Here is a 27,949-nt window from a genome sequence, read left to right as displayed (position 1 = left end):
TTTCTATAGTCTCTCGAGGTACGTCCGCTATAGCGACAGAATATTTATGGTGCGCCTGTGATACATAGGTGTGCATGCTACATAACATATGTCAGACTGATATGTCTAACAATTGAGACTACCAGTCTCTGTACATTCGAGGCCTCATACTCAAATATTGTACGAGGACGTACTTTAGCCTTCACGGCATCATGCACCGATTCAAACAGAGATAGATGAGTCATTGCCCGACTCGTTTGGGATCCGAGCATCGCTCAAAAATGGAACAATTTAATCATTGCTAGCATTGCTACAAGGCGGTTTAGATATGGCTAGCTGGGCCTTAAGGTTAGGAACATGAATCCTGAGGTTTAGGTGTAATTTAACAGCTCCTAGATGTCAGCCTCTTACGCCCCATAATGATGCTGCAGATCATCGATCATCATCAGCTGGTTGTCAACTGTGGCAATATTAATACTCCTCAGAGTCCGTGGCGTCATGTTATCGGGTAACGAACATCAAAAAGGGCTGAACTAGACCACGCTGAAAATGGTTAGACAGTTACAGCAGTGAGTAATTTCGATGCTCGGTCTTACGGTATATGCTAAATAGAATTCTTTGGATTGACTTTGCAGCCCAGACACCTATTATGAGTCTTTTTTGCAGCACAACTCCGCACTGCGATTTATCTAGAAGGCGACTACCTGCGCTTATTCGTGCTCGAAAAAACTTGCCTTGGTCGTATCTCCTGTCTAAATCTGACCCGATTGGTCCAGTCACATTACTGTATTCATAATGGGCATACCTCTGGACAAAGCTTCATTTTTAGCTTTGTTCCTCGAGACTTTGTTTTACGGTGCGTTGCCGACCATTGGAATAGTTGAACTCGAAGTCATGATGTCATCTCAAACATTTAACAGGCGTTTTCTTTACTTTATACTGGTTGACGCTATTCGTCTTATTCAAGAAAACTGGCATTCAACGACAACTTCTTGTCCCTGTGGCAACCTTGTTACTCTGTATTGCAACAGCTGTGAGTGTACTGATAAAACCTCTTGGGAGAATCGCTCAACACAGTTGCCTTCAGCATCTTATAATCGATTTTGTTCGAGCGCTAGAAGCCTTCGTATTCAAGGTGGATACGATTGGTGCAAATGCCTACTATTCAAACCCTGCTTCGCCGTTGGAACTCGCATCAAAGGCACTTTACATTACGCAAACCACTCTTGCTGATGGTGTAGTTGTAAGTTTACCCACTTGAATGTTTGATATCCCTTTGAGTAGAGTAGGTTTGGCGATGTCATGTGCTTAACCATAGAAGCCGCTTTGTTGCCATCCCTGGTTGTATCGTGCTGATCGTCAATGCGGGTAAGGGTTTCGAAGGGTATTATTCAATCAATGTCTTATCTTGTCGTTTTGCAGCTACCGGGTACTATGTCGTCTGGTCCCTCTCTCGGGAATATGCGCTGTCCAATGTTTCCACCGCTACTTCAGGGTGTATCACTACATTCTACACATTGACCATGTTTGTCAGCGTTATCTGTACCGGTACGTCTATTTCACGTGCTCTGCTGGCTACTGATGACCAAAATAATACAGTTTCAATTGCATGGCGAATTTATCACACTCGCAGTTCTATGCCAGGAGGCCTTTCCAATCTTTTACCAGTTTTCATCGTCGTCATTGAGAGCGGCGCTTTATACGCAACGAGTGTGCTTGCACTCCTAATATCATTCTTGATCGGATCTAATGGCGAATACATCATGCTGGGCGTTATCCCTCCGATTGTAGTAAGTGCAATGAATCGGTTTGTACACGAGTTCGAGTTGTTCATGAAAATTTCCAGGGAATTACATTCTGCCTCATCATTCTCCAAGTACACTTCCACATCGGTGGCAGCTCCTCGACTGAACAGTCCTCTGATGTAGGTGGAATCCTCACCAACCTTTTTCGAGGGCGAAGTACGCGGGACCATCACTTCAGCATGCAACGGGTGGCTGTGCACATCACCGAGGAGGAGATCGTTCAGTCTGATAATATGAGCGGGAAGAATAGCCAACCGGTAACGGGGAGCGTCTTTCAATTGTAGATTATATTTCCCCTCAACTAGAGTCGGATACGTTAGCTTTGTTTAAACGGAAACTTAACATGGGACTACGGATGGTGAGCAGTTTGTTCAAAATTATTGTACCCATGTTCCGTCGACATCCTACATAGTTTCTCATGTTATCAATCGCACACTTAGCGATATTCTACATTCACTCAGCGGTGCTTTCACTATCAGTCTTTACCCTTTATTTCACAAGGAACACAACATCCCAAAGATATCTGCAAGGAGTGTGTTTTTTATATATCTTGGTCAAGGCTCGAAGGGTCGACAGTCCAAATCAACGATTCAACGAGTGGCTGGTATTGGGGAATGGGCGGGTAGAATGCATCAATTGGTATCATTTTATCACCCTATTCAATATTAAGTACAGTTGCTCGATGTACTATGATGTTGGAGGGGCATACAGTACTTTGTACGATGTGAATGAGGGGTCGACGCTGCACAAAAACAATCATTACCTAAAGCGGCACCACCGGCACCTGCTAAAATTAAAACTCCGTGCTTCGCCCAAATTTCGACCAGCCTGGCTTCGCCATTCGACTTGTCCGTGGTAATACAAGCCTATCATACAGGCTTGCTGCAAACATTGTAGTAAGTAACCTGAATCATGCAAGTAAACCACACCACCCGTAACCACTTGCACTGCAGGCCTTGTCGTGCGCTACTAAGTACACGCATCCACATGCCCAAAAAAGCAAAGGAGGGGCTAGAGCATGATGCTGACAAGCCGCTGCGAGTCTGTCAGTCGCCCATCAAGAAACCTTGCATTTCTCCGATATTCTTACGAATACCGCATGCCATCTAACTATACCCACCTAGAGGCGGCCTAAGTGCATGTACTCACCAATTGCCACTCACTCTCCCGGGCTTGAGATTGATGCCACGCTCAAATGCTTGGAGGTCATCTGACACTTGACTTTGGCATGTCTCGACGACAACATGGTGGACTTTGAATGATATAGATGGTTGATATGATTTGCCGGACGTCAAGTCGGTGATGACGGCGGCCCGCAACAGCAATGTCTGAATTCCTTAAATACCATTTACGCACTCAAGGTTTATTCCCCTTGCTCGACTCCTTTCATTCTCAACGTCTTTCGCGCAAACAATGGCGTCTGGATCTGATGTCAAGGTCGAATTCGACCCTAAGAACATGCCTTTCCGCAGGCTCGGCCCTAGTGGTCTCCGAGTCCCTGTCTTCTCGCTTGGTGGATGTGTGTTTTGTTTATTATTTCGTGTTTGGCGGTTCTAAATGGGAACTTACCTAGGGCTTACACTTGGTGGAACTGTGATCGGTGACCCAGTGAAGGTGAGCATTAATTAAACTCCTCAATCTTCACATAATATCAGAGGATCTGACCCCCACCAAAAGGATATAATCAAAGTCGCATTCGACAATGGTATCAACATGTTCGATACCGCGGAGGCTTATGCGAAAGGCAAGTCCGAGGTGGAAATGTGAGGTTCATGGACACTTTAGCGAGCGCCGAAGTTGACTTTATGGGAAGGGGTCGTGTAATTAAGGAGCTCGGCCTCCGACGGACAGATCTTGTCATCACTACCAAATTATTCTGGGGTCTGCGCACTGGTCCCAATGATGGTGGTCTCTCGAGGAAACAGTGAGTTGTTAGCAATTGCACTTTAGAGAGTGCTGACCTAGTTGCAGTATCATTGAAGGAACCAAGGAGTGTCTCGAGCGTCTTGGTCTTGACTACGTCGATGTTATCTTTGCGCACCGCCCAGATGTCTCAGGTATGGTTTATTCATGTATACCGAAGGGACAAAATCAGCTCAACTCAATTGTTTAGTCCCCATGGAAGAGGTGGTACGCGCATTCAACTGGGTGATTGAAAAGGGTTTGGTATGTCGTCTGACTAGGAAAATAACAGTGAAGTACTCACGGTGTTCTAGGCATTCTACTGGGCAACGTCAGAATGGTCTGCATACGAGATTGAGGAAGCGCAGCGTGAGCTCTTTTGTGTTAGGGAGTTGTGAATATTGCTGACGAGTGATTGTAGACATCGCGACGAAGCTTGGACTCCATGGACCTATTGCTGAACAATGCCAACACAAGTAGGTGTCCCTCATTTTTGTGACTGTAGATTTCTGAGTCCTTGATCAGCATGTTCCATCGTGAGCGCCCTGAGAAGGAGTACCGGTGGGTTACTATCATATTCGTTATGATCAGTGGCTGAGACAAATTTACCGCAGTCCTTTGTACAAGAAATACCAGCTGGGCACCACCGTCTTCTCCGCTCTTGCTAGCGGTCTTCTTACTGGAAAGGTGTGCTACTTCCGATAAGCCAACAATCATTTTCTCATGTTGGATGCAGTACAACGCCGGTATCCCAGATGGGACCCGTTTCTCCACGCACTCCAACTTTTTCAAGGGCACAGTGGACAGCTTGCAAAAGGAGGAGGGTCTCACGAAGATCCGCAAGGTCAACGAGTTGAGCGTACTCGCAGAACAAGGTATTTCCTCCCTTTGTTGTCATACACGATTGCTTGAACTGACACGCACCTGATAGAGCTTGGTTGCAGCGTCACGCACCTGGCACTTGCGTGGGTCGCAAAGAACCCGAACACAAGCACTGTCATCCTCGGGGCCTCGAAACCTGAACAAGTCGTCGATAACTTGAAGGCTCTCGACGTCATTCCCAAACTCACCCCTGAGATAATGGACAGGATTGAAGCAATTCTGGAGAACCAGCCGGCTGCCCCGGTAAATGCTTGTCTTTGATGAGTAACGTTACGAAACTGAAACCTCATGCTTGTAGCCAACATTTGGTCGCCCGGCCCTGGATTCCAACGGCCGTCTGTGAGAAGAGATTGACAGAATCCGCCTCATGGTCAGAAAATAAATTCCCAGTGTCAATACGTAGTGTCGATGTGTTATATAAGTGCCGTAATTGACCTATGTGAAGATCAAACATTTGAGTCCGTCTAGCCATAAGGTACCTGGGGAATACGGAACCCCGTTGTTGGACAGATATCTTGTGCTCTGGATCCGAGAGTAAGGCGTTGCGATACCACATGAAGGTAAGCATGATGCATGAGTAAGAACTCACATCTACCAACAATTGGAATATACTCAGGTCGGAAACCTTCGCTTCGTACTTACATAAAATAATAAGGTCTCATGCGTGTTGTGCCTTGGCGTTTATCGGAAAATCCTTAGGTGCTATCTAGAATTTCTATATTTATACAACGGAAACTAGTGAGGTGTCCTGAGAGAAAATTTGTACGAACAGCTAATGGTCCGTTTTTTTCTAGCTTGCGCTTGCGCGTCCATATGGACATTAACGGAGGACTTCGGACTGGTGGAGGTACGCCTCACACCAGGGCATTCGCGGGCTCTGAGGTGCAGCAGGGGCACGGGGCCCCATAGACTAGATAGCAAAGTCCTGCATAGGGTAGCATACTCTAATAGGACACAAATGGATACAAAGAAAAAAAACGGAGGACTTGAACCCAAATACGTTCCCATCCAAGACGCCTCCCACTGGCAGGGAGCATGTCGGCTGGCTGACAAACGAGGCCGAGCCGACACACTCCGAAACAACTCGTTGATGTACTCGCCACACAGACGTACTACAAATTATTTGGTGTTGCGCCGGGTCTCTGCTAGCATTCTGAATCAATTGTAACTATGAACGATGAACGATGTTAAATAATTTGGACTGTATGCGTACTCATTTATGCAATTGCTGCATCTGTGAATAACACCCCTATCGATAGTGGCATTGCGTTTTGACACGAACCGGAGACAGTGTCGCTTAGAAATGTGCTCTGTTCACATACATATATAACATGAGTTGAAGCCATTGTAAAGTCCCATGCAATAGTCACCTTGCCGCACACCATCATCGTATCAACCATGTCTGTCAAAACAGAATTCGATCCCAAGAACATGCCCTTCCGCCGTCTGGGCCCCAGCGGCCTACGAGTCCCGGTGTTCTCACTTGGTGGATGTGAGTAGCCTGTTAATCAGGCCAGTATTACTATGGTGCTGAGAATATGTCGTAGGGCTGACGCTGGGAGGAACCGTTGTTGGTGACCCTGTCAAGGTAAGGGAGCCTAGATCTTGAGTGAATGGGGAGCCTCAACTCGATTTCACAATCAGGAAATCGTCAAAGTTGCCTTCGAGCATGGTATTAACATGTTTGACACCGCTGAGGGCTACGCAAAGGGTCACTCCGAAGTTGAAATGTGCGTGCTAAAGGAATCCTCGTCGGATGAGTCTAACCTGGTCTCTGCACAGGGGTCGCGTCATCAAAGAACTTGGCTACCGTCGCTCCGATTTGGTCATCACCACAAAATTGTTCTTTGGTACCCGTACTGGTCCGAATGACACTGGTCTCTCCAGAAAACAGTGCGTGTCAATAAAACTTGAATCAGGTCACGTGAACTTATCGACGGCCTAGCATTATTGAGGGTACCCAGGAGTCACTGAACCGCCTTGGCCTCGACTATGTTGATGTCCTCTTCGCCCACCGACCTGATTATACAAGTATGTGTTAAGTTATGAACAAAACCATCGATATTGAAGACATCATCGTTTGCAGCACCCATGGAGGAGACTGTCCGCGCTTTCAACTATGTCATTGAGAAGGGCTGGGTGAGTCTCAAGTCTCAAGTCTTTTTAGTCCTGCTCAAGATATTTGCAGGCATTCTACTGGGCCACGTCAGAATGGTCTGCAAGGGACATTGAGGAGGCTCACCGTGCGTTTCATCTGCTTCTTGAATGTCCCAAATTTAATAAGCTGTCCAGACGTCGCTGAGAAGCTCAACCTGATCCCTCCCATTGCTGAGCAGTGCCAGCACCAGTGAGTCGACAAAGATATTGCGCGCGATCCAGTTTCCTGATAGGTATCTAGCATGTTCCACCGTGAACGCCCTGAAAAGGAATACGCACCTATCTACAAGAAATATTCCATCGGGACCACTGTTTGGTCTGCATTGGCTAGCGGCCTCCTCACCGGGAAGGTAAACGACGTTCCAAAGATAGCCTGCAGATCAGACCGCTGATGATTCGCGATCTCCAGTACAACAATGGAGTCCCGGCAGATTCGCGGTTCGCTGCCCACTCCGATTTCTTCAAGGACACTATGAAGAGCCTCAACGAGGAGGAGGGTCTCTCCAAGATCAGCAAAGTCCAAGCGCTCTCCAAGCTCGCTGAGACGGAGTTAGGATGTAGCGTCACACACTTGGCGTTAGCATGGATTGCAAAGAATCCGAACACGAGCACCGTCATCCTCGGCGCCTCCAAGCCTGAGCAGGTGGTCGATAACTTGAAGGCACTGGACGTTATTCCCAAGCTAACGCCTGAGATCCTAGACAAAATTGAGGCAATCCTTCAAAATAAACCTGCACCGACTGTAAGTGATGGTGTTGGAATTTGATTGAATTGAATTGCTGATCGTTACTGCCCTGCCAGCCTACCTTTGGCAGGCCACCACTTGATGCCTATGGTCGTCTATGAGGTCGATGGTTTTCTGTCGGATTTTATGGTACGAAGGATTGACAGCTAGACCGTGAAGCCATATAATAGATGAGTACACCCAGGACTTTATAACATTCCAGGACGTATACACATCAACAACTCTGAGAGAAGATTGAGTATTGAGGACTGGTTGTTGGGAAACTGCGATGTAACGAGAATAGAGGCCCAAACATTCTGTATTCCAGGGTGATTCAGTTAATCCGAGTCTGTACCGGCCGCTTCAGAATCATTGTCCAGTTGGCATCAATGCACTTTCTTCCAAAGAAGGTGGCGCAGAATTTTGCCAAAGAGGCGGTTGTGCATCGCCCAATACTGAAAGTTCCTTCTGATTCCTTGTCTGCATGGATACAGCCTCCAGATAGAGCGTGTATCCCACACCGCCGATATCACGTTACCAGGTCAACCGTGACTGCACAGCCGACCAGGACACATGTTAGACGATCCGAGTATTGGAATACCAAGGCAAAAGCAAGAACAGAGAAGATAATGCTGGTACAGGGACAACATTAAGTAGTTGAGCAAGTAAAGTTGGTTGAGTAGACGTACCCCCACAGGAGGAATGTATTCAGGTCATAAATATTAGAAACAACCTAAACCAGATTGATGCTCCACCAGCATGAGTTAGCTTACGGCATCCTCTTGTTTATGCGTGCGATTCTGACGCATGAGGATCAAGCCTAGAATGATCGCACCGACGCTGTTGATAGTGGGTACATAACTAGATATTCGGATGACAGGATTGACGTTAGGGTCATCGAGGAAGGCGATAGTGATATTGAAGATCACTGTGGACTGCAACAGAATCATGGAATCACCAAGATGTGGTAGATAAAAAAGGTAACGTACATATGGGGTGAAGGATCTCAAACATTAAACGAGACGACGCACACCATGTTCATCAACATCAGAATGTGCCCACCTGTTCAGCATTATCAAAGTATAGGTTCCGGGTGGGCGAAAGCTTCCCAGTCGAGAGGGTAGAGTATTGCACACGAGCCTAAAGTTCGGCTTGAAACGAGCATGCAAGAACAAGACATTCCCTCGGAGAACTTCTTAATTCCAGGCTGGATCGTGTAACTAGAACGAGAACTTCGTCTGTGAATTCACTAATCCGAGTCATTATGGGCGATATGGGCGATTGGACTGTTTAGACCTACATTCAAATTTTATGGTTGTATCTCATGACTGAAATGCAGGAATAAGGATAAGGTCGCGATCTATTGTTTCCAGAGGTCGCTCACCAGATTCGATTCTCACCCAGGGCGTTTGAACAGGCAGAGTACTCTCAATATCGGCGTCAAACGACCCATACTGTAATACATCGAGTGTAAGTGTATTGGCAGTGAAGTCTGACTGGGCCCGACGTTGCCAGTCATAGTACGCGATCCCATGATTCGAGTCGGAATCTCCAGGATGACCGGGCAATGGAGAAACAACACTTTGAGGGACCTGCCGCAGTTTCGAAAGCTGGAGCCTAGATTACAGCCAAGGTATGACTCCGATGAGCTCTATTTCTTGGGAAAATACTCTCTCCCTTAGATCCCATTCCAGCGCATAGAATTGTTACTCCAGCGAATCATGTCAATGAGGTCTTAAGCTTGAGGCCTGAGGCTCTCTAGACTTGGACAAAAAACATCCTGTGATCGCAACAAAGAATCAATGCCAAAATTTTGTTGATAGCTGTTAATCATCGGATTCGGAACTGATGAGGCTCTGCATGCGCAGTAGAGGCATGATAGAAGAAATTGAAGGAACGTCTAGTCTGCCTGTTACCAGCTTGACAACTTGGGGTTGTGACAATGCTGCTTCTCATTTTTGCTGGATACAACTTGAAAGGAGTCGGCAGCCCGACTTCCATTTACGCGGTTGCTACAAGTTCTGAAGGAATCGTTGTTGGGCGTCTAAGTCCTGCTGCATGTCAATGCGGCTGTGGCTTCCGGAATCCTTTAATCAAACGTTATTCTTGACATGCCAGCTGTAGAGACCCGCCTGCTTTCACATCCACAGCAAATACAACAGCTTTAAATATCACAGCATCTTTCCTATCCGTATACCCTTTCAACGACCAGCAAAGCAACCTAGGCCACCGGCGTAATATATGGCGAGCCTGAGCAAGGTTGGTGATAAATGTTTCCAAATTAGGCGCTCGCACTAAGAGGTGTACTACAGACGACTAGAACACCGAAGAGAGTAGAAGTAAACCAGCGTGCGCTAGTCGATAAAGTGCTCGCTCGATATCCCGAAGAGTTTACAGGTTCGTCAAACCACTATGTTGGGTAGCGCGGTTGACTAAACGTGCTCAGTGTTCCGAGAACTATTACAGAATGCAGACGACGCTAGAGCCAAGAAGGTCCTAATAGAGTTTCAGACGAAGGAATACGCTACACATTCTGCGGGAGCAAACGGCAAGACAAATGGAATCAATGGCACGTCCGATTTCCCGGACTTGCTCACAACGAAGGTGAGCTCGGGGTGGTGCTGCCCTCGGAATTACCAATGCTCGCCATCCCAACAGTTGTACAAATGGGTTGTTCGCAACAATGGTGACTATTTCGAAGATAAGGACTGGGGACGACTGACGAAGATTGGTATGATGGTTCAATTCCCAAATGATTTGCGCTGACTTTTACCCAGCGGATGGCAACCCGGACGAACAGAAGATCGGGGCATTTGGAGTTGGTTCGTAGAGTTATGTATCGCCGTCAATTGGCCTTCTCATGATGTTATTCTCTATAGGGTTCTACAGCGTCTTCGGTATCACCGATAGCCCGCAGGTCTTCTCTGGAGGTAAGCGCCAAGCTCTTTCCTTGACTAGATCCACCATGCCAATCGGAACACCTGATAGGTAAAAGCCTGTCGATATTCTTTCAAGGCGATCAGGTATGCTCTGAAGCTCCATAAGCTCGGTAAAAGCTCGCGATACTCACATATCTCTCCAGCTATATACGTTGGACGATACTTGTTCCCAGAGCGAGTGGACTTCCATCGAGATGCAGCTGAAGGAAGATATGCAAGTTCCCGTCCCGAAGCCATTCGACTTGGCCCGGTTCCTGGCAGCTACCATGACATTCATGTCATGTGTGGAAAATGCCCATGTTTCTTTCAATGACAAAATCTTCATGAAGATTGCCAAGTCCAGACAAGTACCCAGCTCCATCCGTGTTCCCAAAGATATGATACCGAGGAGCAAGGAGGACACGATGCATATCAAGGGACTTTCAGTAGTTAGTGGGTTGCACGTCGTATCCTCGACACGTGAAGCATACTGATTTGCCCTGACAGCCCAAGAAATTTCTGTTGAACTCGCAGAATGGGCACGCGCCGCCGGAACGAAGATGATATCTACGCATCGCCCTGGCAATGAAAATCTATCAAAGGATCCTGTGAAACGCAAAGGTTTTTGGGATGGCTCAAAGCGCGAAGTCTCAAAAGTCGTCAAAGTAACTAAAGCTGTATCTCGAGCGTCGACTTATGACCACCCGCCCTGGGTGACCCATCGTGCCAAATACGCGGTATATTCGGCTCAAGTTACGACTACTCCTAGCAAGGACCTTCATAAGGGCTTACGAGCAATGACGAAGAAGGATCCTCCTTCCCACTTTGATTTTGAGATGGTCTACGTGAGCCTTCCAGCAACTTTGTTCTGTACTTTGTACTCATCATAACTACAGTTCTCCAAAGAGGAGCAGGATGCAAGAACGGCAGAGGAGAAGAGGGATCCGGACATGGGAAGCATATTCAGAGGACCGCAAGGTCTATTTCCACAACTAGATGGGTATGTTACTTGTTTTTTGTTTGTTTCTGTACACATCGTCATGTTGTCATAATGTTTTAGGGAATACATGTCCCGGATCTTCATCGTAGGCTCTACATTGCAGTCAATATGAAACGTGCTGATGAGTCGCAGGGCCAAAGTACAGCGCAAACGACTGGTATTGGTGGGCACATGTCTGGCCGGTTTATTCCCACTGTTGAACGAGGATCCATTGATCTAACGTGGGTGCACATTTTTTACACGTAAAGTTATCTCACGATTACTTAGAAACGGCCACATTGCAAGTTCGTGCCAGCCTCTCGGTCGGTTCCCATTGAGGCGTATTGACAATTCACACAGAATGGAATCAGGAACTCCTGTATGTAGGTGGGTTCCTTGCGAGGCTCGTATATGAACAGGAGATTCGCAAGGTCTGGGAAGCTTGGCCTATAGTCAACAGTGTTGCTGTCCCGACTGCTGACGCTCGGGCGGCAGCTTCAAGAGAAAAGGCCTCATATGCTATGCGCTACTTCACGTTCCAACCGTCCACTCCGGATGCCAAAGTGTCGAAAATCTTGCAAGATGCATTTTATGACTGTTTCGACTATTCCTCCAACGTTCATTTCCCCATCTTGACAAATTCGGGCATCTGTCACACCAAGGACGTTCGGGAGATTCACTCTGACTTTACCTCCTTCATGAAAATGGTGCCTACACAACTTCCGACGTCACCTGGCGACCCACCTAATTTGGTTGACACTCTCCCTGAGAGGTATGGTGTCCGGATGTACACGTTTTCGGACGTGGTGAAAGAACTACAGCGAAGGACCTTACAAGAAGAAGAAATGATCGGTTGTCTGCGGTGGTGGGTCAACTTCATAAGTTCGCTTGAAGACGACGAAGAGAGGGAAAGAACCCTCACATTTCTGCCCAATCTGACCGATAATGCCAAGTCGCGAATTGGGAATTCAACGCGCGTCATAGAATTCCGCAATATCACCAAGTTTGTCGATTCCAATATTTGGCTCCCTTGGCTTCAGTCGGACGATGCTCTTCCCCCAGACACCATCCCTTTCTCGTTTACCAGGCCTCTCGATCGACGACACATTTCCCCATCTCTTTTGTGGCAGCCAATGACACTTGTGGACTGGCTGACTCATTTGATAAGCCCTCAGATAGACGCAGCCCATGATATTCGCAAAAACTCTACATATTCCAACCGTGTCTTGGGGGTTCTGGGGAACATCTGGCCCATGATGTCTAGTGAGATAAAAACTCAGGCAAAGGATCTCATGCAGGACGTCCCATGGATCGCAACAAATCTGGGATTCCGGCCCCCTGGTGGAGCGTATTTTCCGGAAGCAGACGTCTTCCATGATTTGCCTGTTGTCTCTGTCAACCTGTTTGATCCACAGATTCTCACTGTACTTGGTGAGCTTGGGGTCAAGCGTCATCTTGACTTTGAAGAGTTGTTTGCCAAGTGCGTTAAATTTCAAGACCTTGATTCAATATTGTTAATCGGTTTCCAGGGCGGACAAATTGAGCACGTGGTCAGCGATGGAGATGATCAGGTATCTTAACTCTGACCCAGACGCCATGGAGAGGCTGGAGGAAATCAGGAAACACGCTGTTTTCCCTTGCGATAAAGGCAAGAGATACTGCATCACTGACTTGTACCTTCCACATGCGGAGATACGTCCGTTGGGCCTACCAATTCTCGATTGGTCACGCAGGATTGATAAAGATTCTGAAGATGGTACCTTGTTTCCTTCCCCAATATTTTCTCTCGCTTTCACCTGACTCTACTACAGAGCAACTTCTGACCGATATGGGATTCCTTCGACACCCGCCTTTGGAGAAGCTCATTGAGATTGCTGGAGACCCCGACCCTAAAGTTCAACGTGCTGCCTTTGGGTACCTTGCAAGCAAGTTCGATGAACTCTATGATACAGAATATGATCCTTCGAAATACGACGATATGCCGTTTATACCAGCTATCCGAGATGGTCATGAATGTGTTGGCGCTTACGAGGAGGTAAGACCTTTTGCTACTTCATGGAACTGATACTGGAAACTCGCATCAAGGTTTATTCTGATTCAACCTGGGCGTTGATGGGGTTCCAGAAAGTCCACCCTTCTGTCGACAGGAAGATCGTTGGCCGACTGAGGATGCGGGAAGCGCCATCTGCAAGACAAGTGATCGATGTTTTCAGGACCAGTCCGCCCAAGGATATCAACACAGCAAAGAAATGGTTCGCCTTTCTTGCAACAAAGCAAGGTTAGACGCGCTACTTGGCTAACTTCTGTCTCTAAACGGTTTCCTCTTCTTATAGTCCTCTCTCCTGGAGATCTTCAGCAAATCGCCGAGATTCCTATCGTTCCCGTCTTAGATTCCGTCGAGCCTCGCCTGGTGCCACCTCGGGAGTGCTTCATCGGTGGTAGTCAATACGGAGAAGACCACCTTTACCGACGACTGTTTACCTTCGTCGACTTTGAGGAAGGTGCAAATCGGTTTCTGAAAGCTTGCGGCGTCAAAGCCAAGCCAGATTGTTCCGACATCGTCCACATTCTAATAAAGGATCCTAAGGACTTCCTTAGAAAAGCTGGTGCCGAAGGAGACCCTGAAAAGTACGTAAACATCCTGCAGAATCATCATTATACTCATCGTCAATGCAGATATCTTGTCGAACTTCGTGGAATTGCAGTTGGGTATGAGGGGCTCTCCGAAGAGGATAAGAAAAGGATGAAGAATGCGCCGATATTCGTCGGCTATCGTACCTCAAGGTCCTTACATTCAGATAACACCACTCCCGTCGTCAGGGACGAATTCCAACTCGTTACAGCATCTAAGATTCTGCTTGCTGACGACATGGAAAACCGACGGATCTTTGGAGAGTTTGTCTGGTTGGCTCCACAGGACGAGCTTCTGGAAAGTAAGCTAAGCTAGTTTTTCTTTGAAAGTGGACCCAGCTAACCAAGTCGCAGAGCTCTACGAATCTGTGGGATCTGGTTATTTGAGCGCCCATATCAAATACAACGTGAAACCAATTAACGAGCAACTTAGGTGGACTCGCTGCGAGGAAGTTCGACAGGCGATTTTGGAGAAGTTACCCATCTTTATGCATGAGTTTGATGAGCAACGTCTCAAGCAAGGCTCGGTACATCGGAAGTGGGATCATACATCACGCTTTCTCGTGAAAGGATGCAAAGATCTCAAAGTGGACAAGAAACTTGAATCTAATTACTGTATCTCTGCTGAACGTCAGAGAGAAAGCAATGAATTCTATGTGTCCGCTGAGATTACTACAGAAGAGAACGGTCGTGTTGTGCTATGGCTCAAGAAAACGGAACATCTTGACATGTATGAGTGAGTGGATTCATGTTCCTCCACACACATTTATCACTGATGGGATTCATTAGCGTTGCTGTCGCACTTTGCCGTCTGCTTTTCAAGACTCACAAGAAGCACGATGTTCTGAGTTTGATGACCATATTGGAGACGGACAAGGAGGTCTTGAGGAAACGAGGCTACGATGGTAATCTTCACGACTTTCTTGCAATGTCTTTGTCTCACTTGTAGCAGTGGATAGGATTGAGCAAGCTCACGAAGCCGCTAAACTTGAGGACAAGAAGAAGGAAGAAGGTATTCAATAAACTTCGAGTCGACTACTCGGGCTTATTAACCAATCACTCTTCAGAGCGCGAAAAGGCAGCACGCAATAAGCATTCAGAGGAGTCCGGCGGAGGGCAGCATATTGGTGGCAGTATCCACCTCCGGTCCAGATTCCTTGACTTCTTCAGGTGGCAGTCGGGATCCAAGAACGCCAATAGAGTTAACGTCGGCGAAATTGGTATGTCTCGTATTATACCTCAAATACATTCGCAAACTTGTTTCATGCAGACGATGCGATCAAAGAGTTGATGGAACAGTGTGCCAAAGGACAAGCTACCCCAGAAGAACAAAAAGAGATCCGAAATAGAGAACACAGGGGTGCAGGCAGGAAGCAGAAAGACGTTCAATACTGTACTGAGCTGAAGAGCACCGCTCTGGAACTCGTCGGTACGTGGGTCGTTGTTGATAGTGATGTCTTGATATGAACGAACTCCAGATGATGTGGGTGGTGCCGCCGGTTTCATACCTGTCTGGCGACAAAGTAAGTCCCTCGTTTTTTGGCGTCAGCGTTACTAATAGTTGTAGTCACTGCACAAGAGGCAATTCCAGGCGAATTAACAGAGTTTGCAAACATAGTCCATGGACTCAACAGAATTTTGGACCTGAGTAATAATGAACACGGCATATTTAATATCTTCTGGCATCCAGAGGATCGTGACTTGATGGGATTCAACCGCAACCGGCTGATTTTCTTAAACCTTGCACACTTCACCCAACGTAAGTAAACCTTCATCATGCTGTTTATCAAAAACCCTTACATGTTATGGTCACAGACTCGCACATGACGCCCGGTCAGGCATACATTCACTGGTACGTAGATGTAGAGAATTGCCGACCATGACGTGCTCATACAGCCTTACCCCAACAGGTACTATATCGTCTTGCACGAGATAGCCCACAACAAAACGCCTTTCCACGACGAAACTCACGAGTTGTTGGTTTCGGCACTAAGCGCTCAATTCCTGCCACGTTTGCACGACGTGGAAGAGGTCCGCGAGTATCTCAATTGCGCAACAAACATTTCATAGCGGATATTCGGCTTGGTTACCACGCATGGGACTCCAGAGACATTAGGTGTATTTATGAGTTGTGTTATGCATTAGCTTTGCCGGTAGCAACCTTGTTCCACAAGTGTTTTGTACTATCGACACATTTTTTGGGGAAGACATGTAATTCATGTAGATCATTCATTGCACATTAGCGGTATGCTACTAATATTATAACAAAACTTTCAAGAGTGGCGAGCTGCAGTCATAATCAGGAAAAACTATGCCAACTTTGACATCTGAATACAATGTCATGCTACATTGTTAGTACAACACATGACGGTTTCCGATAAATGGTTGTGATCAATCGTTACACGTTGTTTCGAGTCGAAAATAGTGTTTACCATTGGTCACTGAAGATAAGTAAGCTCGTTTCTTTCCTTTGAAAGGAAGGCCCAGCGCCCAGGTGGCATCGTTTCAGCAGACCGGAAGGCATGCTGGAAGGTGGCCGTAATACGATCGTCTCACGAAGAGCAGCATTGAAAATGTGATGTTTAGGCCTTCTGATGCTGATGGTAAAAAAAGTGAAGTGTACTTCGACCACTTCACCACGCAATTTGCTCTCATGTTGAGCTAACGGGAACGGGATGAGTTTGTAATCCACCCTCACTCACTGGTTGCCAGTTGGACCTAGGATTTCGAGTTCAAGGCCTCGATCGACACTCCTTTATTGAAAGGAACGACTCTTCCTTCGTCTATGAAGGGCTGTCTGAGGGAGGCCCGAGTTGCAGCAGGATTGAATATCGATATTGAATCTTCCTGGTCAACGTGACAACTTGAACCCTCTCCTCAGGCTTCGAGTACAGCAGTCTGATGCATGGGATTTCAACACCACACACTTGCACCTTCTGAGTTTGTGTGGATGAAGCATTTCAGGTTGAGCTAGGGTTGAGACTGTGCATCAAAAACTAGGTGCGTGTGTTGCGAGGAAGAGTGGCTGTACTGCTGGATTAGGAGTCCCACATGTTTAGCGGTGCTGATCATAACTAGACCCGACGTTCTTCGTATTCGAGAATTGGAAGAACTCGGAGAAATCAGTGCGACACTAGGCACGCGACCCATTCAAGAGCTAGTAGTGCTAGTGGTGGCGGTCTCCGGCATGCTGTCAAAAACTTTGTAACACAGCTTGAGGCGATACTATGACTAATTGTGGCAGTGCCCCGTGCACTCTCGTACCATCATGCCAGATGATAAGGCATATCACTGAGTGGAAGACCTCCCCGAGCAAGCTTGTACTTATTCTTAACAATTCGAGATTCGGTGAGCTTCAAACGAGTCACGCTCGCCGGCTAACACATTGGCATGCATACCACATCTTGCGACATTGCCTGTCATGGGCCGTAACGCACAGCAATTTAATATAATACAAGAATAATACAAGAATAAGCGCTCGTAGATCGTATTAAGTTGTGGGTCCCATTGTGTGGCATAGCTACGCGTGTTGAGCGTGAGGCCAGCTGCTGTTACGGTCCACCCAACGTTATATTTATCCTGTCGCTTTAGAGTCTCATACCCTCCCATACTGACTACTATCGCATTTTGACGAACATCTCGAGTGTGTCCTGTAATGTGCGAGCCCGAGGTGAGCTAGTTCTATTAGCGCCTAAGAATTGTACTCTTTCGGGGCTCACCTTTCGATTTGAAGGTCACGGCAGTGGAAGTCAACCAACGGGACCTTGTCGATAAAGTCCTCGCCCGTTACCCAGAGGAGTTCACAGGTACGTTTGGAACTACGTCAGGTCAGAAAGAACGACTGATTGCCATGAAGTGTTCCGAGAACTGTTGCAGAATGCGGACGATGCTGGGGCCGAAAACTTCAATATTGTATTTGAGAGTCCACGCGGATGTGCAAGTAATGGGACGACGCCAGGTCTCAATTCAGCTAAGGTGTGCTATTAGCCAAATTACTGGCTACGGAGCACTGACGTTTTCGTCCAACAACTTGAAGGTCTTCAAATGGGTTGTCAAGAATGACGGTGCCCAGTTTGAATCCACTGACTGGAAGCGTCTGACGAAAATTGGTATGTAACGCTTTTGAACAGCTTGCTGGGTGCTGAACCTTTTACCTAGCCGAAGGCAACCCGGATGAACGCAAGATTGGTGCATTTGGAGTCGGTATGATCCATGCATTCTTCGTTCATCCTCAGACCTAAGGGCAATTTCCCGGTACAGGTTTTTTTAGTGTGTTCAGTGTCACAGACAAGCCCGTTGTCAAATCGAAAGGTACGCGATCCTCCAATGAAGCCTATATGTCGCTCATTGAATGCTGCAGGACAAATGGTATCCATCTATTATGACAGAGACCAGGCACGTTGTTGCTTAGTCTCCCGTCTCAGTCCATTGCTTCTGACGTGCATTTAGCTCTTTGTGAAGAAAGAAAAATGTGACTGCGACAAGTGGACTGTGATCGAGATGGAGTTGAAGCAGGAGTCGACTATTCCAAGGATCTTTGAACTCACGCGATTTCTAGTAACCTCCGTGACATTCCTGACCCATGTTGAACGTGTTGGGATCTTTCTGGACGACACTGAGTTGTCTAGTTTGACAAAAACTCGGAGTAAGACCAGTCGGTCAATAGCCATTTCGCCTGATATGAATAGAAAAAGCCAGGATGGAACTATGACCATTGACTCTGTTGAACTGATGTGTCAGTATTTCTTGCGCCTAGTCTGCAAAGATTCTAATGTTTTTGGCAGCCCAGGAGGTCAATGTTATATTCGTTGGAGATACGCTCATTGGAGGTTCAAAAACGTTCGCCGCACGTGCGGAACCGGAAGAAGGTGGAAATCCAGCAAAATCTAAGAGTTTTTTTTCAATGGATAAAACGTCGAAATCGAATGGAATAATAGCAGCTCCAAAAGCAGCTGCAGCTGCTTCTGAAGCCTCGAGTTCCAAATCTAGCATCCAATTCTCAGCGAAATGTTCCATCTACTCTGCAAAAGTTACTGTTTCAGCGAAACCGACTCTGGAGAAGGGTTTGGAATCCGCAACGAAGAAAAAGCTTCCCAAAGATTTCCCATTTGAAATGGTTTTCGTAAGTAGATACCTTATAAATTTCGACGTGGTCCTATTTTCATCATCCACAGTTCAGTAAGGACGAGCACGATAAGCAGTCGCAAGAAGAAGCAGGGTTTGGAAACGTCTTTCGTGGTCCTCAAGGATTTTGTCCCCAACTGGAAGCGTATGTTAAGGCGTTCTTTCAAAGCGGCTCCCACTCTAATGTTCCTCTGACAGAGCACACTCCCCTCGAATCTTCATCGTATGTGCTTCATAGTGTTGGGTCATCTCATATTATCTCATGTGCATGACAGGGGCAAAGTACGGCTCAAACGACAGGCATGGCTTGCCACATGTCTGGCCGTTTTATTCCAACTGTGGAAAGAGGCTCTATTGATCTTGCGTGAGCATCGCGCGACCCTATGTGAGGATATATCTGATGATTTACCTTGTAGCAATGGTCACGTCTCCAGTAAGTGGTGGATTGACACTAGACTGTAATCTGTCCATTGACGCCACGCCGTGCAGAATGGAATAAAGAGCTCCTTTACGTTGGAGGCTTTTTGGCGAGGATTGCTTATGATTCTGAGATGAATAAAGTAAAGGATGCGTGGCCGACGTTGTCGAAACAAGATGCGGAACAACTACCTCTGTATGCGATGAGGTCCTTCGTTTTCCATCCTTCCACCCCCGATCCGAAGGTATCCCAAATTATCAAGGATGCATTCTACGCTTGTTCGGAGTCAGATAAATTCCCGTTCATATCTGATCAAGGGATTCGATACACGAAGGACATCCGTCTCTACAATTCTCAATTCGCTCAGTTCATGAGCACTCCAACATTCCCAACGGACCTGCGTCACATATCGGCATCCATGACGCTTCCTGATTCTCTCCGGATCAGACCGTACACAATCGGAGATGTCGTGAAAGAACTGAATTCGCGGTGGCTGAGTGAGTCGGAGATGGCTGCTTGCCTGCGTTGGTGGTGCACTTCACTTGCAAGCCAGGGTCCTTTGGATGAACAGCAGAAAAGGTGTCGGGACGAACTGCTTAAAGTAGGCAAAACAAATTCCGGGGGGAAGCAAGTCAGACTCAGCTCCATCAGCAAATTTATCAATCCGCTAATGCTGAGTGTCCGCCGTTCCGATGACCCTTTGCCAAACGACACCATACCCCCAGCACTTACCCAAAACGTGACTCACTGGATTCCGGAGGCTTTTGGATGGCAAGAGATGACAATCATACACTGGCTTCGACACCTCAAGGACAGTACGCCAGATCTGGCACATGACATCAACCATACGCCCAGTTTCGCGCAACACGTCCTCAGCGTCTTCGGTACCCTTTGGCATTCACTAGATGACAATAGTCGTTCCGAAGTTCGGGAGATATTAAAGGATATGAATTGCATACCCGCGACCATCTCGAACAAACCTTGCATGATGCGACCCCATGAGGCGTATTTTCCTGACGCCGACGTTTTTCGCGACCTTCCCGTCGTTAGACAAGACCTCCTCGTGGATTATCGCACAGTGCTGGCACTACAATATCTGGGGGTGCAGGAACGGTGCGACATCGAAACATTCATATCTAAGTTAGTCACCAGGAATATGACCTTACCGTGTTTGCTAACATTCCACACAGGGCAATGGACGGTGATAGATGGAATGCCATGGACCTGGCGAGGTATCTTCTTGCATCTCCTCCGGAACATGCGGCTCGCGTCATGGGGATGAAGATCTTTCCTTGTAGTGATGGTGAAAGACGTCAAATCAATGAGCTTTTCGCATCCTCAGAAACTAACCGGGCACTCAAACTACATGTAATCAATTGCAGCTACTGGGATCAAAGCAGCCATGAAGGTGTCGTGAACTGGTTTGACGTCACATCCCCCACTGACCAATCATCAAAGCATTATTCCTCCTTAGACATGGGTTACACGATTACCCTACGATAGATCAACTCATCCCTATCGCGTCTTCCAAGGACGATCATGACGCTAGGCGTGCTGCATTCGCATCTCTTTGCGGACCATTGTATGAATCATTTCTTGAGAGGCAGTTCGATCCATCAAAGTTCTCCAAGTTCCCCTTCATCCCTGGTGTCAGAGAGGGAAAAAATTGTCAAATCCCTCATGACGAGGTCTGTTCGTGCGCAAACGCTGGAAATCCATAGCTGATGCCACAATTGACAAGGTGTTCTCGGATCCAAACTGGAAAGTGTTGGGCTTTGGCCATTTGCCCGATCAGTTCAGCAAGAAGAACATTGCAAAGCTGAAGATTCGAGATCGCCCTACCGCTGAAAAGCTATTCCAGGTTCTTCAATCGACTCCGCCAAAAGACCCGCAAACTGCAAGGAGCTGGTTTAAGTTTCTCGCTGAAAAAGGAGGCAAGCAGTCTCATAACCGGGCGTTTTCTGTGTGTACTGACAAGACGTGCAGTTTTCTCAGCAGGAGAATTCGAAAAAATCGCAGACCTGAAAATTGTTCCCGTTGAGGTATTTTCCGAGCAGCCACAATCCAGTAAATCTTATGAGCCAGTGGCGCCTCGCGAGTGCTTCCTGAAGTCAGAATCATACCCCGAGGAGCACTTCTACCAGCGGCTGTTCAAGTTTGTCGACTTCGGGCCTAGTGCCAATGCTTTCTTAAAAGCCTGTGGTGTTAAGGAACGCCCTGAATGCATCGATGTTCTCAGAGTTCTCCTGAAATCTCCAAAAAGATTCCTTGAACTAGCTGGGGACGACCATGAGAGGTGCGTATCGGTGCCGGAACCTTGACTCATGATACTCACTTGTTGTAGATACTTGACTGAGCTGCGTCTGATTGCGGTTGGTCACAAGTCTCTTCCTCGAAAGATCCACGAAGAAATGCGCACTGCCCCAATTTTCTTAGGATATCGACAAGGGAAAGGTGGTGTTGGCCGGGATGGATACGTTCATGAAGCAGACGAATTTGAACTTTGCAAGGTCGAAGAAGTATTGGTCGCAGACGACATGGAAAGTCGTCGCACCTTTGGCGACTGCATTTTCATCGCTCCCCAGGAGGAGTTGTTAGAAAGTAAGTGCTTGCGTTCTTTCTGGTACAATATGACAGACCGCAAGCAGAGTTTTACTCTGAAATGAAAGTCAAGTCGCTGAGTTCTTGCATCAAATACACTGTGGAACCAGGCAAGGAGTTGCTGGACGCACGCAGTGCCCGCGACCTTTTAAATTCCATCATTGACAAGATACCTATTTTCCTCCACGAGTTCGACGAACCACGCTTTAGAGATGGAATGCGCCTGTTACGGTGGCATGACGACAATCAATTTTTCGTGCGAGCTTGTCGAAAGCTTGACGTCACGAAGAGATTAGACTTCCCGAATGCGACTAATGGACTTCAGGGACAAAAAGCGCACCCTACCGAACTCTCTGCTGAGACACAATCCAAGGATGGCCTGCATGTGCTGTGGATCAAGGAGCCAAAAGCTGACAGTTATGAGTACGTGGTGTTACGTGTCAATCGAGATGCGTGCTCATTCATTGTAGTGTGGCAGCAGCTCTGTGTCGCCTGCTATTCTCTACCTATAAAAAGAATGATGTCCTGTCTCTTATGACTATCTTGGACACAGACATTAACGTCCTCAAGCGCCGTGGTTACGATGGTGAGGCTGTCGCTGTCATCTAGGAAGCAGCGCTGATTGCATGTTTAGTTGATAGAATTCTCTCGGAGTATCGCGAGAACCTTGAAAAGGCTGAGCATGGTAAGTTTACACTACCTTTCATGCCAGGAGAGATGCTCAATGAAAGCAGGAGAAAATCCTTGCAATGGGGCGCCACCCGGACCTGTTCAAGCTTCCCCCCAAGATACATCCTCGGAAAGCGAATCAACCTGTGAGAAGCCGGAGTCCGTCAGCAAATTCACGAAGTTTTTGCATCGGTTTCGCAAAGACCCCAGGTTGGGTCAGATCAAGCTCAGTGAGATAGGTGCGCTAAGTCCATTTTCGTGGCGAAGGTAGACACTGATAACTGATATGCAGAAAACTCCATTGAGAAGGTGAAGAATATCATGAAGGAAGAGGGTGGCGACAACGACTCGCACATCAGCAATCGGGAGCAGGTCGGTGGAGGGAAGAAGCAGAAAAATGTCGCATACTGCGATGAGAAGAAGGTTGCAAAAACAGATCTCGAAGAATGTGGTACGTGTCCAACTTGGAATCTGGCAGCTCATAATTAAATCAATGAAGAGGGCCAACACGTCGGGCAAGTCAAAGTCTGGAAGCGAAGTGAGTTGAATGCTTCTCATCTCGAACTACTAGACTGACGTTGTTTCAGAGGGGACAGTCTTGGGTGTTCCCTCAAAGGAACGCGAAGCCTTTGGGAATATTATTAGTAACCTCGCAACAGTCTTTTCAATCAATCAGACACGATGTCACGTATTCTATCACGGCGAAGACTCGAATCTGATGGGTTTCAACCGCAATGATCAGATATTTTTCGGTCTGGAACACTATATACAGAACCGTACGTGATCTTCATCATTGCTTCTTTCGTTATCAAGGCTTATGCCTACTACCTAGACAAAGATGCCCCTGCTGGAAAGGCCTACATTGACTGGCAAGTACACAAAATTCTGTCCTTCAGCATTTACTAATCTCCCGTAGGTATTATGTCATGGCACACGAGATGGCCCATGTGCACACCCCATACCACGACGAGCATCACGAGCTGTTGTTTCAAGCGCTGGCGACGAGATACCTGACAGAGCTCCATAATCTGCCAGACGTGCGAGAGTTGTTCAAGTGCACTTCTCATTAATTACATTACTGTACTGTCTTTCTAGTGGGCTTTCCGGAGGATAATGTGTTGGACCCTAGTACTTACGAGTTCTTGGTTGTTGCTTTCTGCCGTTTGATTTACTGTCTGTGTAACGTTGCCGTTCTATCCCAATTTGTGTTGTGCCGCGAGTGCATGCACGTCCGTGGGAATTCATCATGAATAGTATTATAAACTTGCGCTTTGCACTAGTACATTCGCACTCATGGATCCGGCCTCCTCTGAACCACCTGTTAATCCATCAGAGTCGCGATCATTTCAAAGATGGCTGCACAAAGCTGCCCAAGTATCAGGTATGGGGCTTACCGCAGATGAACGAGAACATGACAGGGTTGAAGCGCAGCATCGCCGCTGCGAGCAATGGAAGACCGAACTCCTGAATTACAGTTCGTCTCGTTGTTTCTGCGTGGTCTGATCCGTACTCATTCCAACGCCGCGCACGCGTTGCTTCCATAGGCCCTTCAGTTGTTTTCATGTTAAAGCATCTTAAGTTGTCCGGGTGCCTGATACCGTCCTCGAACATCGTGTGTGCCCCATGCGATCTCACGCGTTCCGGAGGCTTCCATCCTGCTGGAGCGATTATCCTTTGTCAGGGCCATTTCGGAGACAAGAAGCACATGGAAGATACCCTCACACACGAGCTGGTACATATGTATGATCACTGCAAGTTCAATGTTGACTGGAAAAACTTGAGACATCATGCATGCAGCGAAGTGAGTGATCAGTATGCCATATTAAGCTTTATTGACGTATGCCGCGGCGCCCGTTTACTGAAGATCCGTGCTAACAGTCTAAGTGGTGACTGCCGATATATGCGTGAGCTGGGAAGGGGATTCGTGTCATTTTCAAAACAACATCAGGTATATCGATGATTGTGCCTCATGCTGTGCAGTCCTATATCCATCTCTTTACCAGTCCAAATGTTTACTAACTTGGAATAGGCTTGCGTGAGACGGCGTGCTATACTTTCCGTCCGCGCGAATCCCATGTGCCCAGACGAGGCAGCGGCAGAGCGTGCGGTGAATGAGGTCTGGGGGAGTTGCTTTAGCGATACGCGACCGTTTGACGAGGTGAGTTGTGCCTGCCTTATTGTCCCTCGACAAGATGATGCCGCACATTCGTTGACATTTTTTGACGTTGGTGTTCACCACGTTTCACACGTAGATCTATTAGCGGATGGAAAGGGAATACATGGCCGTGATCTATTCTTGAACACAGGCGAAAGGCTGTTACGATTGCAGCCTGACTGGAAATCGGGAAATTGTACGCCGCCATCCGGTTAAACTCATAATTTCACCAAGGGATTTTTTCCCCGTGAGCATTATTGCTGGGGGGTTGACGACTTGTAATGGATAATGTCTACTATTACTGACTAGAATCCATAGTTGGGCATACCTACCGAATGAAAAACGCGGGAATGATGAGGCAATGATGAGAATCCAGCGTGTTTGTGAATCGTCGGCATCGGATGCTTTTGAACCAGACTGGTAAGCCGCGTGGGAAGACGCCGTATGGTTTAGTTCTGGCATAAAAGCTGTTGTGCTTGCTTGAACTTTTCTTCAACTCTCTCACTTCTCTGCTTCCCGTTCCTCGCCGTCGTCCTCGACATCTTCTACATCTTCTAGTTTATTTCTACTCCCTTCACGACTTCAACATGTTCGCTAGAATCGCGTAAGTCTCTTTTTCACTATCGGATGAGCAGGTTTCCGATGTGGTATTAACTTATCCCCTTAGTGCTCTTGCCACCTTCGCTATCCCTCTCGTGTCTGCACTGACACTCAACACACCGACGGCTGTTTCGGTTGGCGGCTTGGTCAATGTCACTTGGGAGGCAACCACTTCCGACCCGAGTTCGTTCAGTCTTTACATGGTGAACACCATCTTCCACAACACATTCGCCATCGGAAACAACGTGCAAAGCTCGGCGGGTATCTTAACTCTTACGCTGCCCCAGGTCCCCATTGGGTAAGCACCCTATCTATTTCTGCTGAATGAAGCAATAAGAGTGGCTGAACTCGCGACGCGTAGTGACGGTTACACCCTCGAAGCTACTAGCAACAGCAACATCAACACTGTCTACGCACAAAGTGGTGACTTTGCTGTTTCCGCACAGTCGAGTGCCACACTGCCATCGTCGACATCCACCACGTCGACGAGCTCGTGAGTAAATGCTTACCTATCACAGACGACAATCTGAAACCTCTTCTAGGAGCACGGGTCTGTCCACGGGGTCGACTGCGGCTACTACAACCATCGCTCCTGCTACCACAGCACAGACCAGCTCGTCCGCATCTGCTTCACCTTCGGCTATCAGCAGCAGTGGTGCTATATCGCTCATGAAGATCGGCATGGGCCCCGCTGCCGTTGTCCTACTCTCTGCAGCAGCTGGCGCAGCTATCATGTTCTAATTTGACCTCCTTAAACCAAAAATTCCTCTCAGCATGCCTGAAATTTACATTTAATTTCATTTTTGGCTTTGGGATTTGACATGTTCTCATACCCTGGCTTCAGTTTTTGGTCGTTAGGAACACTACCTTATTTTGTAGTTTCAGTTGCACTTGGACATATTTTGTCGGTTTTTTATGGACAACAGACAGGTCATTGGGACAATACGAATGCATGGTTTACCGAGTTTGTTAGGGCGTGAGGTGATGTTGGGTTGGTCCAAATCATTTGACACGCTCTTTCGCATATACATACCAGTCATATGAAAGCGTTTTAACGACGCTTAAGCACACTTCTTGAACTCGATCTGGTGTAACTGCGTTTAATGGGCACCACGAAAGTTGCTGTTTGTGGTAATAGGTTCATTGTGCACCCCGAAACGTCGTTAGGGAACACTTTGACACCTTGGGTAGACCGAAGTTCGCCTACTGACAAATATCTGATGGAAGATGGGGACCTGTCACGATACGGGGTCGTTCTTACGACAAAGAACCAAGGTAATGATTATCACCACTGCGCACAAAATGCGGAGAAATCACACAGAAAGCTCCACAAAACGACATGGAATGATCATGTGTTGCATATTGCACATGCGAGCGAAAAAGAAATACACATGGATGTCCCATAATCGTCCCCAAAGCATGCCCAAAGCGAGTCGACTACTTCAACTTCTTCTTGCTGTTCACGGTGATGTCAAATTAGTTTCACGTGAGTTAATATAAAGGAATCAAAGACGCACGGGCGGAGTTGTGACGAGTGTCCACATCCGCGCTTACGGCAGTTAGTTGCGCGAGGGGGCAGACGTGCGTAGCATTTTCGGCAGATTTGCTTGTCGCAGTTGTATTTGGCTGCGAGAACCTTTAATGAAGGCTCGATAATTCCGCCACGGAGACTATGGATAGGTGAGCATAGTGTTCAATGTTAGAATAAACGCGTGACGCACCGAAGGACAAGGTGGAGAGTAGACTCCTTCTGGATGTTATAGTCGCTGAGTGTGCGACCATCTTCGAGCTGCTTTCCAGCGAAGATGAGACGCTGTTGGTCGGGGGGAATACTGATCACACTATCAATCTCTGTAGTACCAGATATATTATAACGCATACCCCTCCTTATCCTGAATTTTTGCCTTGACGTTGTCGATGGTGTCAGAAGACTCCACCTCGAGGGTGATAGTCTTCCCTGTGAGGGTCTTGACGAAGATCTGCATCTTCAGATGGCGAGGTTGTGTATCTTGCTTGCGGTTGCGTCCTCCGGATGCGCTCAGAGTGTCAGACCGTGGGCAAATTCAATAAGACCTGTATAGTTTCAATGAGTGGCTGAGTTTAGGGTAGGTTCAAGCGTGATAGTGATACTTCGGGTGTTTCCGAAGCTTTCTTTTCTGCATATGTCACGGTTGTGTTGACCGTAATCTTCGTCGCAACCACAAGGTAAGTGCTCGTCAATGTCTTATGCTGGTCCTTTTACGATGAAACATCTTCGTAAACTCAGCTCACTTCGATGCCTGCTAGCAGGTTCTGAGAAGAACGCGATTCATTAATCTGATTTTCACATTATGTGTTGTGCTACAATGCTGACTCGTTCTGCAGGAACTCTTTGGACCCTTTTCATGTGAACATCAATGCGTCGA

The 27,949-nt window shown here is 47.3% G+C and overlaps 8 protein-coding genes across 8 annotated transcripts; 7 read left to right on the top strand and 1 right to left on the bottom strand.

The window, feature by feature from the left end:
* Window positions 1-774: 774 nt before the first annotated feature.
* F5147DRAFT_637122 (uncharacterized protein) lies at window positions 775-2,079 on the top strand (the record flags this gene model as incomplete). The annotated part of the gene is made up of 7 exons (XM_041432933.1): window positions 775-835; window positions 900-1,012; window positions 1,067-1,222; window positions 1,269-1,347; window positions 1,402-1,527; window positions 1,579-1,769; window positions 1,826-2,079. 7 exons carry the CDS (start codon window positions 775-777, stop codon window positions 2,066-2,068), a joined length of 969 nt encoding a protein of 322 aa, XP_041291971.1. The 3' UTR covers window positions 2,069-2,079.
* A 1,118-nt stretch (window positions 2,080-3,197) lies between these two features.
* F5147DRAFT_774631 (NADP-dependent oxidoreductase domain-containing protein) lies at window positions 3,198-4,911 on the top strand (the record flags this gene model as incomplete). Its single annotated transcript, XM_041441623.1, has 13 exons — window positions 3,198-3,303; window positions 3,358-3,398; window positions 3,462-3,547; window positions 3,598-3,708; window positions 3,756-3,841; window positions 3,898-3,950; window positions 4,001-4,055; window positions 4,108-4,162; window positions 4,212-4,247; window positions 4,301-4,373; window positions 4,423-4,561; window positions 4,618-4,811; window positions 4,867-4,911. 13 exons carry the CDS (start codon window positions 3,198-3,200, stop codon window positions 4,909-4,911), a joined length of 1,080 nt encoding a protein of 359 aa, XP_041291970.1.
* A 619-nt stretch (window positions 4,912-5,530) lies between these two features.
* F5147DRAFT_761510 (NADP-dependent oxidoreductase domain-containing protein) lies at window positions 5,531-7,571 on the top strand (the record flags this gene model as incomplete). The annotated part of the gene is made up of 13 exons (XM_041440531.1): window positions 5,531-5,721; window positions 5,782-5,880; window positions 5,941-6,060; window positions 6,116-6,156; window positions 6,213-6,298; window positions 6,351-6,461; window positions 6,514-6,599; window positions 6,655-6,707; window positions 6,757-6,811; window positions 6,861-6,915; window positions 6,967-7,075; window positions 7,135-7,467; window positions 7,527-7,571. The coding sequence occupies exons 3-13, from the start codon at window positions 5,967-5,969 to the stop codon at window positions 7,569-7,571; spliced, it is 1,068 nt and encodes a 355-aa protein (XP_041291969.1). The 5' UTR covers window positions 5,531-5,721; window positions 5,782-5,880; window positions 5,941-5,966.
* Window positions 7,572-9,656: 2,085 nt separating this feature from the next.
* On the top strand, window positions 9,657-16,254 carry F5147DRAFT_699254 (uncharacterized protein). Its single transcript, XM_041437607.1, has 28 exons — window positions 9,657-9,708; window positions 9,762-9,846; window positions 9,896-10,053; window positions 10,108-10,180; window positions 10,227-10,271; window positions 10,329-10,379; window positions 10,438-10,472; window positions 10,532-10,820; window positions 10,875-11,212; window positions 11,264-11,367; window positions 11,428-11,452; window positions 11,500-11,588; window positions 11,635-11,651; window positions 11,707-12,826; window positions 12,876-13,102; window positions 13,158-13,381; window positions 13,432-13,624; window positions 13,680-13,974; window positions 14,023-14,279; window positions 14,332-14,713; window positions 14,767-14,882; window positions 14,930-14,989; window positions 15,045-15,197; window positions 15,248-15,406; window positions 15,456-15,500; window positions 15,545-15,736; window positions 15,793-15,829; window positions 15,888-16,254. The coding sequence occupies exons 1-28, from the start codon at window positions 9,691-9,693 to the stop codon at window positions 16,045-16,047; spliced, it is 4,947 nt and encodes a 1,648-aa protein (XP_041291968.1). The 5' UTR covers window positions 9,657-9,690; the 3' UTR covers window positions 16,048-16,254.
* A 980-nt stretch (window positions 16,255-17,234) lies between these two features.
* F5147DRAFT_219828 (uncharacterized protein) lies at window positions 17,235-24,025 on the top strand. The gene is made up of 28 exons (XM_041428661.1): window positions 17,235-17,647; window positions 17,711-17,783; window positions 17,834-17,952; window positions 18,014-18,086; window positions 18,136-18,180; window positions 18,238-18,288; window positions 18,338-18,372; window positions 18,427-18,712; window positions 18,762-19,099; window positions 19,152-19,246; window positions 19,300-19,324; window positions 19,377-19,465; window positions 19,518-19,534; window positions 19,591-20,659; window positions 20,710-20,927; window positions 20,978-21,207; window positions 21,261-21,453; window positions 21,506-21,815; window positions 21,864-22,120; window positions 22,168-22,543; window positions 22,591-22,706; window positions 22,755-22,805; window positions 22,855-23,028; window positions 23,082-23,240; window positions 23,289-23,327; window positions 23,377-23,565; window positions 23,622-23,658; window positions 23,706-24,025. The coding sequence occupies exons 1-28, from the start codon at window positions 17,633-17,635 to the stop codon at window positions 23,857-23,859; spliced, it is 4,833 nt and encodes a 1,610-aa protein (XP_041291967.1). The 5' UTR covers window positions 17,235-17,632; the 3' UTR covers window positions 23,860-24,025.
* Window positions 24,004-25,304, top strand: F5147DRAFT_699244 (peptidase M76 family-domain-containing protein). The gene is made up of 5 exons (XM_041437606.1): window positions 24,004-24,263; window positions 24,334-24,590; window positions 24,654-24,737; window positions 24,819-24,947; window positions 25,042-25,304. Exons 1-5 carry the CDS (start codon window positions 24,083-24,085, stop codon window positions 25,048-25,050), a joined length of 660 nt encoding a protein of 219 aa, XP_041291966.1. The 5' UTR covers window positions 24,004-24,082; the 3' UTR covers window positions 25,051-25,304.
* Window positions 25,305-25,326: 22 nt separating this feature from the next.
* F5147DRAFT_637111 (uncharacterized protein) lies at window positions 25,327-26,628 on the top strand. Its single transcript, XM_041432932.1, has 4 exons — window positions 25,327-25,548; window positions 25,612-25,842; window positions 25,906-26,037; window positions 26,087-26,628. Exons 1-4 carry the CDS (start codon window positions 25,532-25,534, stop codon window positions 26,283-26,285), a joined length of 579 nt encoding a protein of 192 aa, XP_041291965.1. The 5' UTR covers window positions 25,327-25,531; the 3' UTR covers window positions 26,286-26,628.
* Window positions 26,629-26,809: 181 nt separating this feature from the next.
* Window positions 26,810-27,740, bottom strand: F5147DRAFT_637109 (ubiquitin-carboxy extension protein fusion). Its single transcript, XM_041432931.1, has 4 exons — window positions 27,426-27,740; window positions 27,266-27,376; window positions 27,062-27,214; window positions 26,810-27,000 (listed from the first exon to the last, which is right to left on the bottom strand). The coding sequence occupies exons 1-4, from the start codon at window positions 27,527-27,529 to the stop codon at window positions 26,982-26,984; spliced, it is 387 nt and encodes a 128-aa protein (XP_041291964.1). The 5' UTR covers window positions 27,530-27,740; the 3' UTR covers window positions 26,810-26,981.
* Between the last annotated feature and the right edge of the window lie 209 nt (window positions 27,741-27,949).

This window comes from Suillus discolor (genome assembly GCF_016758755.1).
Source record: "Suillus discolor strain FC423 chromosome Unknown F5147scaffold_33, whole genome shotgun sequence".
Taxonomy (NCBI): Eukaryota; Fungi; Basidiomycota; class Agaricomycetes; order Boletales; family Suillaceae; genus Suillus; species Suillus discolor.
The sequence above is the reverse complement of the archived record's forward strand: the minus strand, read 5'-3'. Positions and strand labels throughout refer to the sequence as shown.